This window comes from Crocodylus siamensis, chromosome 9 (assembly GCF_052110815.1).
Source record: "Crocodylus siamensis isolate JL-2025a chromosome 9, ASM5211081v1, whole genome shotgun sequence".
Classification (NCBI taxonomy): domain Eukaryota; kingdom Metazoa; phylum Chordata; order Crocodylia; family Crocodylidae; genus Crocodylus; species Crocodylus siamensis.
The window spans coordinates 63055240-63070013 of record NC_143403.1 but is presented as its reverse complement, the minus strand read 5'-3'; the positions used below and the strand labels follow the sequence as shown (position 1 = coordinate 63070013).

General features: G+C 45.9%; 1 protein-coding gene across 1 annotated transcript in view; it reads right to left on the bottom strand.

Moving 5' to 3' along the window:
• Positions 1-11279, bottom strand: part of GALNT9 (polypeptide N-acetylgalactosaminyltransferase 9) — a 233101-nt gene extending 221822 nt beyond the window's left edge. Inside the window, exon 1 of the mRNA XM_090062430.1 lies at positions 10523-11279. Coding sequence (XP_089918556.1) covers positions 10523-10763 — 241 coding nt within the window. The 5' untranslated portion in view covers positions 10764-11279. The remainder of the gene's footprint in view (positions 1-10522) is intronic.
• Between the last annotated feature and the right edge of the window lie 3495 nt (positions 11280-14774).

Genomic DNA, 14774 nt, shown 5'->3' with positions numbered 1-14774 from the left:
AGCCTATGCAACACAGATAAGGAATAACTGAAAAATACCTGCCAGGATCTATTTTCTTCCATGATCCATTTATCATATGTTAAGGTATTGTGGGGTCCTGTGAACTGCTGCACTGTTTGTATCAGCAGTGATACAGTGATTAAAATGCCAGCCTAAAGCAAGCCTGAGTTTTTTTTACCACACTGTACAGATTGTCCAAGCTTTATATTACTGGGAAAGCATTTCCTCTCACAAGCAGCCCAGCAACGCCAACTGGATTACTCATGTCCATGCTCACCAGCAGAAAGAAAGGGTAGCCGATCCAGCTCACACAGAAGCCCAGATTCCCTCTGCCCTGGTCCCATCTCTCTTTACTGGTCAGTGCAAAGTGGTGTAATCTGGCCTTTATTGCCCAACTGGGAACTCTCCTTCCACAGAGGTGCAGTAAGAAGTGTAGAAATGTATTCTGCATCAGCTGCTTCTTTCCAAGTACATAACCTAGCATAGTTTGTTGGGAAAAAAAAAATCACAGTAAGACTGTGGTGGTGGGTAAGGTAGACCACAGCTGTATGGCATAATTGGTTTAACATCCTGCAAGAAACTCTGAGATGCTGCTCTAATTTACATAGCTAGCTAGCAAATGCAATGTAAGAATCAGGGCTCACTTATACCTCAAGCCTCAGCGCAGGGAAGTGTTTGGGCCGGTGAGTTTTGGCTCCTGAAGTATAATTTTTGAATTGCGCTGCACAAGCCGTGATGCTCCCCTGCCGCCTGTTTCGAACTGGAATGAAATCCCCTACAGCAAGCCCTGCCTGCTGTTTAAGAAAGATGTTCCTGAATGCCTGCAATCCCCTCCATGCTTTTCCCTGGGCTTAGTTTGTTTAATCACTGCACCACGGCTAGGATGACAGTGTGAATTACAGCCCAGGTATTACAAATATAAATCATATTTTGGTGGTGAATCAAAGGTTTTGTGGAGCGCCATGCTGTACTTTGATGAGATAGCTTTAAACCTCCTGATATCTAGAACGACAGGATCTCAATGTCAAAAAGAAGTTTAGGTTTGTTCATTTGTTTCTAGACACATTTATTTGCTGCCCCAGCCTTGTAATGTTTTAAACAAACTGTACAGACACGTGGCTCATAATGACAAAGCTTAGTAAGACCTCAATCTCCTTGCTTCTGATTATGCTAACTCAGGAAAATGCTTGAATAAAACATAAAGAGACCATACTATGCCCTGCCAATTCCCTGAATTAAGCCCCTCCAGTTTTCCACAAAGACAAACCCCAGTGGTGCTCATGAGTTCAACCATAAGGTACCCCACAGCTGATCTCAGTCATCCTAATGAGATCAAGTGAGAGAGGCATTCTGCTGAAGCCACATCACCCAAGGCACAACATGAGTTGCGTGGCTGGGCAGACGCAACACTTGGTAGCTCAATCTCAGATCAACAGGTGAGTAGATATACTTTTTCCCTGAGGCAATTCATTCATTTCTTCCTCTTGCTTCCAGAGAGTGATTGACACCTCTGCTGTGATCAGATCAGTCTCTTGCAATATGCTGCCTAGCAGGATGACACAAAAGTTACAAAAACAAAAAAACAAAACCAATTATTTAGAAATGAAAGGGACCTAAGTAGTCTGACAAAAGGAAGAGAACTGTTGTGAAAAGGCTTCAGGATGATCCATCGGGGTTTACGCAGAAAACACTGCTGCATTGTCTTCCTGCGCCTTAAACAGACTGAGTCAGCGACATCAGCTGAAAGATGATACGGACGCGAAGAACCCAGCTTGAGAGGACAGATCAGCACCGCATGCTCTCCAGTCATTTCAAATGCATGTCAAATGGAGCAAGATAGGTCCACTAGCCTAAGTATTCCATTAAAAGTGGAATATCTGGGGATGAATAGTTATGCCCACATCTCCTACTTTCTAATGAAAGAATGGGATCTGTACAGCTACTTTCCTAAGTTCACTCCTAGGCAAGGATCAGCTATTGAAAAAGGCCATTTCAAAGCAGAACACAAACAATTGACAGAATTTGCTGTCAAAAAGGGTTGTTTGCCATTAGCAGTCACATCCTCTGCTTTGCAGGCCATTGGCTGAAGGCCTCCATTTCACCTCTCCAGAGTGATGAGCCCAGAGAAGGAAGTATACTGATTTAGGATGATGCACGAGTGTGCTACATTCCTGAAGGATCCAGCTACCAACATGGGTTACGGTGGGTAACAAAAATGAAATTCAAGGAAAGTATACGTAAACTGATACATGCCACCTACCAGACTGTGAGATGGTCTCCTCCCTGCAGAACCAGTAGATTCTGCTTGATTTCAGTCAGAACTAGACTGAGGAACTGACTGCGGGGAATACTTATGCACTGGTGAGGTAGTGCATTAGAAAGCTTAATGGGCTTTTATTTAACACTTTCATGAGGCCAGATCTGCAGTTCCATCCTCTTGGCATGATCTCAGCAAGGCAATGGGGATGTAATTTGGCAAGCTGAGAATTTGCCTAGCAGAAAAGTGGGTAAAGTTGGCTCCTATTCCAACTTCCCTGGCACAGGGCTGTTATTGGGGAGAGAATGAGGAGGAGAGAGGGAGGAGAAGTAAATATCCTCTGGAGCTATTCAAAGCTGAGCTCCTAATGTGCTGTAGCCAGCTGTTTTTAATTTGATCAGCCACCTCTAGATGGACAGGCCAAGGTAGATTGAGGACAAGGGAGCTCCTTGGTGAAATGAGGGATCTTAGACAGAACAGGTATCTGATCTGCTGGGTAACAAGTTGCACCAGGCAATCCCTACCCCCCACTCCAAGGGGACCAGTGGGTTCTCCCTCTCCTTCTGCATTATGTACATGGGCACAGATGACCCAGCTCCACCTTCAGCTCCTTAGGTGTAGTCTTCTCTGCTGCACCTTGCCACACTGGCATCCCAAGCCATGGGTTTTCTCACTACTGTGAGCTGTGTCACACTGCTTCATGCTGTCCCCTGGGGTGGAGCAGGAAACAGAAGCCAGAGGGAGATGAAGCCCATAGCTGCAGCTGGAGTGATGTGGGGGGTGAGGAATCAGCAGCTGGGTGGGAGTCTGGGGCCCACAAGTTAGCCCCTCACAGGCTGCCAGGCAGACAGCCCTAATCTACATGATCAAAACTTGGTTGCTACTGGATTGTATATAGAGGCCTACAGGAACTTTTTATATTGGACTAGCCACTAAATATACAGCCTTTACATAAAATTTACTGTATCCTGGGAGACCTTTAATTTTCATTGCTTCTCATGTAGCCTCTGATGACAGACAAGAGATAAATGAGTGCCTCTACCTGCTGTTTTCCATCTGGATCTCCCCCATGTGCAGATCCGGCCCTTCCCACCTTATCGCATGTGTGGATATATCATGTTGGCTGTGTGAGCCAATTGTTTCAAGGTTTTAATCTGATAAAGCCTGTTAACTGCAAAAGGCTGAGCAAATATTGTGGCAATCTCATTTGTAGTAATTGGGCGCATATGGCCTGAGTTGAAACAACAGCAAAAATCCTTGGCGTCCCTGGTACCTGCCTGGCTAATGGAACTAAACTGGTTTCTTCTCTTTACATGAAGCTTCTTAAATAATTTCAGGTTGTGGAAGTCCTATTCTCAGTGTCAGGGAAATTCCACAACCCTTCTCTTTATGTACAGAGCTAAGAGATTGTATAGGGCCTAATCCACTTCACATAAAATCTTACTATTGACTTCAACAGGATTGAGACCAGACTCCACTGATTTTCATGCCTGCTATTCAGCTAGGCCCCAGCTCAGCAAAGCTCAAAAGCAATTACTTCATCAAGGTGACAGGCTTATTCAAAGGTTTTCAGGCACCTGACTGTCATTGAACACGTGGCCACTAGGCACTTCAAGACCTTTAAAAATCTGGCCCTAAGCATTTTGCTGAATGGGGGTGGACCTAAGCATGTGTTCTACGATAAGTGCATGTTCAATCACATCACTCAATTGGCTGCAAGCTTAAATATGTCCTTAAAGTTATGGTGTTTGTTGAGTTGGGCCTTGAATAGCTAGCGTTATCTACCAATTTTTTAAAAGTACATACAAACCCAATTTTATTGACTGCTGAAATGTTCACTGGTGATTTAAGGAACATTGGGACATCTTGCTCCACAATCTTTATTCTCAAGGGCTTAAATTTCCTGTTTCATAGGGCCATTTCAGTCAATGGTGCTAAAACAGTCTTGGTACTGGCTCTTATCCCAACAGCTCCCTTATTTCCCATTACCGCACCTTGAGTTAGTCTCTTCCTTTTCTTCAGTTTATTAGTATTAAAAAATGATGGAAAGGGCCAGCAAGTGGAAATCCACAAATAAAAGAAATCATGCCAAGCACAATGTGTTAGAGAGCAAGCACGCACTAGTGAGGTGAAAGAGGGGTATTAATAAAAGGAAGATTTGTTAAACATGACTCATTTCTGTTTCTTCATTTCATAAATCTTATTATTTCCTTGGAGAACAGCCATGTACTCAGTGCCTGGAATTGCATTTTTAAATGGTGTGCTTGGTTTTTCACTTCCTTTATTTACCTTTAAAAATATTGAATAAAAAAGAAGGAACAACCACCCAATGTTTTAAATTACAGCTATATTTTATGGTCTGAGACCTGCAACTCAGCTGACAAAGGCAAAAGGACCAAGCTATATTATCCAACTTTCTAATGAAGAGCTATCTTCTAAAATGCAGCCAAGCATCATCAGTCAAATAAAGACCTTTTTTTGCATCTTTGTAACTGTTAATTTACTTGGTACGAACAATGCCAGCTCTGCACACCAGGCAGAAAAAGCCATAAACAAATGAGTCAACTGTAAACCTGTTATATGATTTGTGTCAAAATGTTTGCTTACTGGATGCAAAACAAAGGAGGCACAAACCCAGCATAAAAGCCACTACCAGAACCTGGGATGTACAATGTAGAGAGAGAGAGGGAGAGGGGGAGAGAGAGAGAGAGAGTGAGAGTGTGTGTTAGTGTCTTGTCAATAAGTTGGAGATTGTCTGGGTCTTTCTACCTTAGTTTGGAGATGATTTCTATTCCTCTCCATCCAGCTCTTGAACCATTTCCTCTGTAACATCATTACGTATTTCTATTGAAACATCTCATATATTGTTCCTTAAAAAATGGGGTAAAAGCTTGGCCTGCTGAAGGCATCTGGAACTTTATCATGGACTTCCATGAGGCCAAAAAAAATCACTCTGGAATTTTACAGGTCAGCTTCTCTCCTATGTAGCCATTTACAGCTTTGCAAAAGAGGTCTAACAGGCATCACTGTGACTGTGCGATGTCTCACATCCAGATTGGCCTAAGTACGAGTGACTACATAAGGTGCAAAACAGTAAAGATCTGACCAGAAAGTTCTTTCAAACCCTGATGCCTCCTGTGGCTCTGAATAACTAAATCAATAGTAACTCAGCTGAAGTCAAGAGAGTCATGCTGTTGTATAACCAATGCCAGATCAAAATCAGGCTCTTGGGACTTCACAGTCATTCTGCAACATGGAAGGCCAGATCCGGAGTAATGCTGAGTTACGCTGGCTTAAGGAGGCATCACTGCATGTTTGTTCCATGCTATTTGACAAATAGAAGAACTACAGCACAGCGTCTTAAATAAATCAGTTTGATACTTTCACTTCCTGCCTCTACAGCACCCAGCCCTGAAGTCCTTACAGTACCAGCAGGACTGCAGGACTGAGACCTAAATATTATAAGGAATATGCATTGCTGAAAGTGGCTAGTGAAAGTAGCTGCTTCTTGGGAATAATTATGAGCTAATATGGTCAGATGTGTGTTAGCTTTAGAAGATAACCATATTAAATGGCTACAATGCAAGATTCTGTATCTTCAGTATCGGAAGGTGCAGTTTTCATTAATGCAAAGCTGGCAGTCGCACTTAATCCTCCCTCTTGTACACATGGCTTTGCCTCTCCTGTCTGCAAAGGAATTACCCTTCAACTGAAAGTCTCTGGCTATAAAAGCTTCTTTTTGACAGATCTGATGTGGACATTTAAATGATTCATTTGCAGCCTGTTCCCAACTCTTACCTCCGATATGGAAATTGGGACAGGCTCATTTTCAACCAGCTCCTGGCCTATGAAGGATAAACTGTCCTTTTAAAAATACTACTGTACCTTTTATGTATGCAGATTGCCCGTCTGAATTTTAAATGCAATCACTTTGCTTCCAGTACACTCTAAAAATCAGGAGTCACAGCCTGCATGAATCAGTCCTGGGCACCCAGGACCTGCTATTTACATAATTTTAAGCCTGCATGCTGCAATTATGTGAAAAGTCCACTTCTTCCTTCTGTGCAATACATATGCAATTTAAGATCCATTTATCAAACTGAAAATTGCCGTTGTATTTAATCTTCCCAAGAGAGCAAAATCAAATTATTGTGTGTAAAGAATGATAATCTGCTGAATTCAAGGGAATATTCAAAAGTTATCCCCCCATGGCTGCCACCGAACAGGGCAGAGAGGTCTAATAAGGGAGCCAGGGGTAAGAAGGCATGATGTGAGCATACATAATGAGAAGATGAAAACTCTCTTAATCTTTTCAGATTGAATGAAATCTAATTACATGCTGTATTGATTGTTGTGTATTACTGGAAAGAGACAGTGAAAAGGGAAAAAGGCAATTACAGTAAAATTGCAGTCTGACCCTTCAATTGCTTTTGGCATGAAAGGTTATGCACTAGTTGGAGATATTAAACATTTTTCACTCTCTATAGTAAATTATTAGCAACAGAATCAGATGCAAAACTGATTAGGGAAAAATCTAGTCAATTAAATCTTGCTTCAAATTTAAAGTGAGACAGAGAGAGAGTAAAGAACACAACGATCAGATGTTATCATTAAAACCCTTCATAAATTGTTGTCTGCTCTTCCTGCCATTATATCAACATTTACTTCTAGCCCAACAAAGTTCACTAAACGAAACATAGTGACAAATGTAAGGAAACATGCAAATTGCTGAATTAGATGAAGGGGTGGGCAAAATATGGCACAGAGGCAACATCCAGCCTGCCAAGGGATTCTGCCCAGCCTACGGCAGGACCCTTGGCCCCACCCAGCTGAGGCTCATGGGGCAGCCTGAGCTGTGGCATGCACAGCCAGTCTTGCCACCCCCAGAATGTGCAGCAGGCTGCAGTAGTACAAAAGTTCAACTCATCAATCCACTCCCCACATGCCACTGCCTGTGCCCATCACAGGAACATGCAGGAAGCAGATCACAGCTCTGCCCCAGGCCTGGCCCCATGCTTTCAGTGCCCTGTGATCTCAGACCCAGCCCTGGCCCAGCCCCAGCAGCCTGGCCCCAACACCAGCCCCGCATGCCTGTCTTGCTCCCAGACACTCCTCCCTGTGTGGCTGCAGCTTCATCCCATCTGCCAAGCTGAGCACGACCTGCACACAAGAGTCCCAGGCTGATCTCCATGAAGGACTTGCCCACCCATCCACTCCATCCACCAGCCCCAGAGGTGGGTGCAGGATGGACGAGCCTGAGCTGGATAGGATCAATTGCCTTCTCGCCTCCCACCAGACTGGGCCAGGTCAGTACCACCCACCACCCACCCCAGGTTGGGTCACTACACCACCCTCCCAGCCTCACCAAAACTCCCCAAGTGACCCTCCAACCCAAAATAATTGCCCATCCTGTTATAGAGTCATGCCTGGCACTTATTCATGCCATTCTAGAAATTCTTATTTCACAAGATATAATTCTAAGGACTAGACATAATACAGCGGCTATCCAAAATGGACTTCTGTCCTCTCCAGGCATTTTTTGTGCACGTGTTGCACAGACAATGCATTTTCTAAGTTACATTTAAGATTAGAAGTTAACATTGGTTCAAAGGAACCGTTTGGGGCAGGTACATGATATACACTAAACTCTCCCTTTGTTTACTTCTGCTGGGGAAAGCAGGCTCTGGGGAGGAAGGGAAGATGCCTTTTCCATCATGGCAACAATTAAGGGAAACAGAAAGATACCTTTTTGATCAACACGTTTTGAACTCTCTCCACAGAAGCTTCTTCCTCTTTGACTAAAGCCTCAGGCAGATCCATGGAGAATGGAAATAAGGCCTTCTTTGTTCAGGGCTTGGCATAATCAGACACCTCTATGGAATTGTGGGTATTCATTACCAAATGCTAAGTACTTAAAAGGTGGGTCTTAATTTACTGAGTCCAAAGTGGGAATAAGGAGAAATTAATGAGCTGGCCAGACCCAGCTTTGTATCATCACTACTACTTCAGGACTCCTGCTGAGGCTTCTGGGAGCTTTGAGTGTACAGGAAACACAGGATCCAATCCTTTATGGTCTCCCCCTAAAGTCTACTTCCTCTATGTCCCATTGAACCAAAAAAATAAGATTAAGAATAAAAGAATCTTCACTTAAGTCTTTAAAGAAAGCCTGAGAACTCTCTCAACTTAAAGGAAGAACGTTGCTCACTACCACAACCGTCACAAAAGAGAGTTTCATAAACTGAACCCCTTGGAATTAGTGTCAGAGCAAAACGTTTCCATTAACAAATGAGTTGGGATGTTAAAATAAAGAAGCTCATAAGCCAAACACCAATGGGTTGATCCTGACTGCACTTACAGCAATGCAAGTTCCTTTAGTTCAGTGAAACTTTTCAGATATTTCATCTGTTTAACTGATGCACAGAGCATTTGTGCTGCCCAGTGGGACTATTCCATAAGAAAGACACTCTGCATATTGGAGGCAAACTCATTAGCACCTTCTGTGTTGGTGCTCCATTGTTTATTAAAAGGTCTACTGAAGGTAAAGCAACATCTAAACAGTTCAACTGGCAAAGTTTGCATGAAAAAACCCCTCAAACTTTTACTTTTTCCCCCCAAAAGAGTAGTATAAAATCTTAAATAAACAGCAACATCGCTGTGAATCATTGTGTCCAGTCAATTAAAGAACCAAACAGATAAAGTGTACCAAGAGCTTCCTGCTTACTGTGAGTGCAATGTACAGTGGTGTCCACATGTCCCTTCATTACCTGTATATGAAGAGCTCCCATTGCTTTCCTGTTTCTGTAATTCCATCGAGTGTCATACTTCACATGGCCAGCTCAATATCAACGTGCTAAGGCTCTGTGCTGGGGACTCTGTGCTGTAGCAGGCAATGGCTTGCACTCATGCACTGCAGTCCAAGTGCCCTATGGCTGCAGTGTAGTTAGGGGGCTGGTTTTAACCCAAAGATTGTTTGCTCTTGAAACCTGTTTTGGAGATGTCAGTAAAGAATACAAACTGGGGATTTGTTTCCTTTCTGAGAGAAACGTGCGTATATTTGTGTGCATATATCTGTGGGGGAGGAGGAAATGTGTGCTGAAGGGGTGTCCGTGTCACGTTAGTGCTCATTAGCATAGATTGACTATTACTGTAACTGAAACATTTGCATTTAAACAGTTCATTCAGAAAAAAGCAGGAGAAAATACATACTTACCTCGATCTTTTCATTTTCCTGCATTTTGAGGCTGCAGTAGCCTCTGGTTGAATCAGTGTTACGATTAAGAAGGTTCTCATAACTGAACCAGAAGCCCACTTGGTTTAATTAAAAATATTTACTTAGGAAGTTTTATATGGTACTAAAAAAGTTAAGACATATATGCTGTATTATAGCACAACTGCAAAGTTATTCCTGCTACCTCTCCACCTCTGAAGCACCCATGCATTTAATTATGTACTTAATCCCCTAGTATTTTACATTTGGCAATTCACGCATAGCTCCACATTTAAATGCACTTGTCATTGAGGCACCCATTTCTGTATGAAAGACTGGTAGTCATATAACAACTTTTATGGTTTAGCATGTTCTATCCACCATGGAATGTGAACTCGTTTATACTAATGATAGCTAATGAGGTTTTTCAGGGCTGGTGAATAAGAATGGAAGGCAATAAAAAAAGTGGTGGATGCTTGGTTTCACACCTCTCCCCGATCATATCAAATTTTAGTGCTGGGGTTATTAAAGCACCACATGGATGCTATAAACAACTAGAGCATTTTTAAAAAAACAAAAATATTTAAAGACACATACATGGGAAGGCCAAAACAAAAGCGGTTTTGAAAGTAAATGCTTTACCCTAAATGTATGATTTCAGGCTGGATCACGATGATAAATCTGATGTGCTCTCCCTTTCTCTCTCACACAGACACAGAGCATGTTCCTATTCACCAATATATTCCTACCAGATTCAGACAAACTTTGGGACAAACTGTTGACCTGAGACACTCAAGAGACTTCCACCACACTCTTCAGCACTCCTCAATGCTCACCCTGCACTCCTCAGCCTTTACCCCCACCCCCTTCCATTCATTTCTGTAGCCCTAGTAGCAACCTTCACCTTCCCAGGCATGAGTCTCCAGCTACTCTTCAGGGCAACCCTACCACCCCCTGTCTCCACCCTGGATCCCCTTTCCCTGGGGCCCAGCCTGTCCCCACTGCCCGCGAACTCCCTTGGGAGAACCGGGGCTCGGGCCCCTGCGCCCCCATCTCACCATTGAGCTGGTTGTAAACCACTTCCTCCAGGTGGTCGAGGCGCTGCAGGATGGCCTCCCTGTCCGCCAGGCTGCCTGCCTTGGCCCCCCGGCTCCTGGCACGGCGCTCGGAGCTGCGCACGATCTGCACCAGCTCCTGCGACCGGTCCTGGAGGCGGCAGTAGACGGAGAAGAGGATGATGCCCACGAAGACCAAGATGTTCACGGTCAACAAAGTTTTGATTTTCCTGGCCACCGCCATGAAGTCGCGCCGCTGGGAGCGTCAGGGCATGGTCGCCGCAGCCGCTGGGCAAGCGGGCGGCGACGGAAGGAGGATGGAGGGAGGAAGGACTGTCCCCTCAGCACCGCTGGGCAAGGAGCTGTACCCTCAGCACCGCTGGGCAAGCGGGCGGCGACGGAAGGAGGATGGAGGGAGGAAGGACTGTCCCCTCAGCACCGCTGGGCAAGGAGCTGTCCCCTCAGCACCGCTGGGCAAGCGGGCGGCGACGGAAGGAGGATGGAGGGAGGAAGGAGCTGCCCCCTCAGCACCGCCGGGGGACGGGAGCTGTCCCTTCAGCACCGCCGGGGGACGGGAGCTGTCCCTTCAGCACCGCGCCGCCCGGCCGGCTCCGACCCTTCGCGGGGGCATGGCGGGGAGCTGCCAGCCGGAGCCGGAGCCGGAGCCGGAGCCGGAGCAGCAGCAGGAGCAGCAGCAGGAGCGGAGCGGCTGCTCACGCCCCCCTGCCCCGGGCTGCGGATAGCGCCGCTCCCCGCGAGCCGGCTCGGCTCGGCTCGGCTCAGCCGCCCCCCGCGCACGGCGCCGGTGCGAAGTGACGTGCTCCGGGGGAACTCATCGGCATGCACACGGGCAGCCCGGCTCCGCGCCGCCTGCTCCGCCCCTGCCGCCGCCGACCCTCCCCCGCCCCGCCTGGCTGCTGCCGGGCCCCGCAGCCGCTTCCAGCCCCGCGGCGCTGGGGAGGGGCCCAGCGCCGCGCACACGCGCCGGGCCCGGGGGGCAGCGGGAGGCTCAGGGGTCCCCCGGCGGCTCGGGAACGCAGCGCTCAGGCCCACAGCCCCCCCACGCCGGGACGAGGCCCGGTCCCACCTACAAAGCCCCCTCGGGAACGTGCGACATTCAAAGCACAAGGGCCAGGGCCACGTCCCTGGAGCTGAAAGACTCGAGGCGGCCCTTGGGAACCGGATGAATACACCCCCGGCCCAAAAGAGAGGGCAGCACGCTTGGGTTTGCCCCTGCTCCTTCAGGGCTAGCTCCACGTGGAGGCTGCTGCCGGGGGAAGCTCATCTGGAAAAGAAGTTTCATCCCTCCCACTAAATGAAGCAGCTGCAACAAGACTGGGCCAGGTCTCCTGGCTGCAAAGCGGAGAGGCCCCTGTGGGACCACGTTTAAGGGGCCTCCCCCCAGCGCAGCCCCGTGGCCGAGAAGTCAGCCCTGCAGCTTCCTCCTCAAAGCCATCAGGGACCTCAGGGTGTTAACCTGCAAAGCGAGCAGCTCAAGGAGGCTGCTGGACTGCAAACACGCACGTGGACCCCAGTTCAAAGTGGGGAAGCAGAACTGCCACGCATTCAGAAGAGCCACATGTCCTGCTGCAGCTCCCACATGCAAGCTTTACTCCCGGGTACTGCTCTTCAGCTCCTGGGGTTTGAACCTCCCGCAGCGGCTCTAAGTTACAACAGCCTCCCCCACCCTGCTTTGTATCCCACTGTGGCACAAATTTTCCATGGCACTGAGTGGTATAAGGGTGAAGTTACACCTTACACATACGCTACACTAGATGTGTGAGCGTGCTGTGAGCAGTGGCCCATTACAGGTTAATGCTGTTTTTTGCCTGCACGGCTCTGACTTACCCCTAGAGAGCTGGCAAGCAGGGGCATGGCTAAGACTTGGGTACCTGGGCTTCCTCCCTGCTGGGAGGGGGCTGGGAACAGTGCACCTCTGGGCTCATTTATTTGCTCATGTATCTCCGTTAAGCAGACTGATCTTACCCCAACACAAGCTAGGTACCATGGCCCACACTTAACCCTCCTCCTAAGGGGTATAACTTTGACACACTCAAAGGCCACTTAACATGAGTTAATAAGCTTTCACATGGGGATAGTTGTGTTTTACATGTCCTTAGTATGGTTGAAATGTAACATGTAACTTCGCCTTTAGGCATGGCTCCACCTTGCCCAACTGCCCACATGGGCCTCAGTTGCAAGGGTGATGGGGAGGAGGAGGAGCACTGTAGGGTCACGGTGCTGCTTCTGGTACACTGGGCAGGAAGGGGAGGGCAGCAAATGTTGGTCCTTTGCAGATCATGTACAATTCCTGCACACTGCTCTGCACATTATGGCTAGAAAGGAACCTTACAATAATCTGTTCTGACCTCCTGCATAGGAGCAGCACTTTACCTCTCACTCTCTCTATAAATCAGTACAGCACTGGGTTACTTTGAACAGTACCATTGATCCTACAAATAAACAGAATTCTCTAAAGATCCTAATATAGTAGTGGATTCTGGTCTCTCTGAAAGCTATGGCAAAGCTCTCCCTTATTTCACTGGGAGCAGCCCAGAGCCTATCATTTTCCAATGACCGACAGGCATTTAGATTATTCTAGCAATGTTCTTATTGCAAGTGTGTTGTGACAATTATGTATTTGTGGAATATACCAGTCTGATGAATGAAAATATAGTGAACTAATACTCAAGTGAGGTTTATTGATATGCCTTTGTATCATTTAATATATTATAGCTACACCTACTGGCCCTGATATAGTTAAGAGCCTGTTGGCATCAGTATTTCCATTATAAGCTCCAGGTTTACCAGCTGGCTGAAAGAATTCACCTTGGATTCAGGTTTGCTAGCAGGCAATTTGTCTCAGGAGTGGGGAAAAAAGCTCCCCACCACCAAACAAGCTTACCAAGCTTTTCTCTATTCTTTTCTCTCCACACCATTGTAGCTATAAACAGGTTCTTTTAAAGACCTAACTATGTGATTTAGACCATAAACAGTGTTTACTTACGTTAAGCTAAATGGTCAGATTAAAGCCATCTATTGTGTGCATGCAGTAAAACAAGAATGAGTATATGCTTATATGACTTCAATCCTTCCTCTCTAAATCACCAACAGATGCTCATATGGCTTCATGCATAGATTTCAAACTGCTTTATAAGGAGACTGGCCTCATTATTAGAATGGACTGGAGGACAACAGTGCTGCTTTCTGACAACTGCTGAGGTTTCAAAGACTGCTTTCATTTGGCATTGGAACAAAACCAAAACATCACAAATGGTTTTTGCAAAATGCTATTTTGTTAAAATTGATGTTTCTCTCTCAAAATGGTCAGCTCTGGATTCTGTTCTCTTGTCAGAAATACACAGCTTGCCAAAAAAAAAATAAATTTCAGACAAAATTAATTTCTCTCCATGAAACATTTTAGCTTCAATGAAACAGTAGGTTGCAATGAAAAACACATGTTGCTGGAATGGTTCCAGCCAGCCTTAACATTATCCCCATTTTACAGACAGGGGAAGTCATAGCAAGTTACCCAAAATGATCAAACAAACCAGTAACAAAATAACAAAAACTTTGTTCCATATCTTAAATCCTCTGCTTTATTCACTAGACAATATTGTCTCTTGCACTCTACCTCAAGGTAGTCCTCTTCTCACTTTCTTTTTCAACATTCAGAGGTATGGGAGTTACTGGAAGAAGTCACAGGACACTATGGATACAAATGAGAACAGTCCATAGATGACCCCTAATTCAACATCTTCTCATCCAATTCAAACTGTCATCATGCACATATCCCAGTATCCAGCCAGGATGAGCACCTGACTGAAGAACAGCCGGATGAATATGAAGACGGTGAGAGTATCCAGAGGATAAAGATGTTAAAAATTAAAATCGATCAGTGCTCCAATACCATCTATCCAAAGCACCTCTTCTAATGGAGTGATGCTGGTTCAAGGCCTAGAGGCTCTACAAGACTCCTCAGTGCTACAGGATACTCAAACAGATTTCGTTACTGAACACATGCATGCACCCGTTTTGTCCATGTATCCTTGGCCGTCCATGAAACCACATCCAGTCCATTTTGATGCTGACTTGGTGACAATCATTTGAACTTTTGTGACTCCAGCTCTGACAGCTGCAGTGTACTCCATCTTGGAATGAAAATACTGCTGCTGAAAAGCTGTCATTAGTTGTGCATGCAGCAGTATCTCTCACTGTAGGTTACAGACCAAATATTACTCCGTGGTTCCAGTCA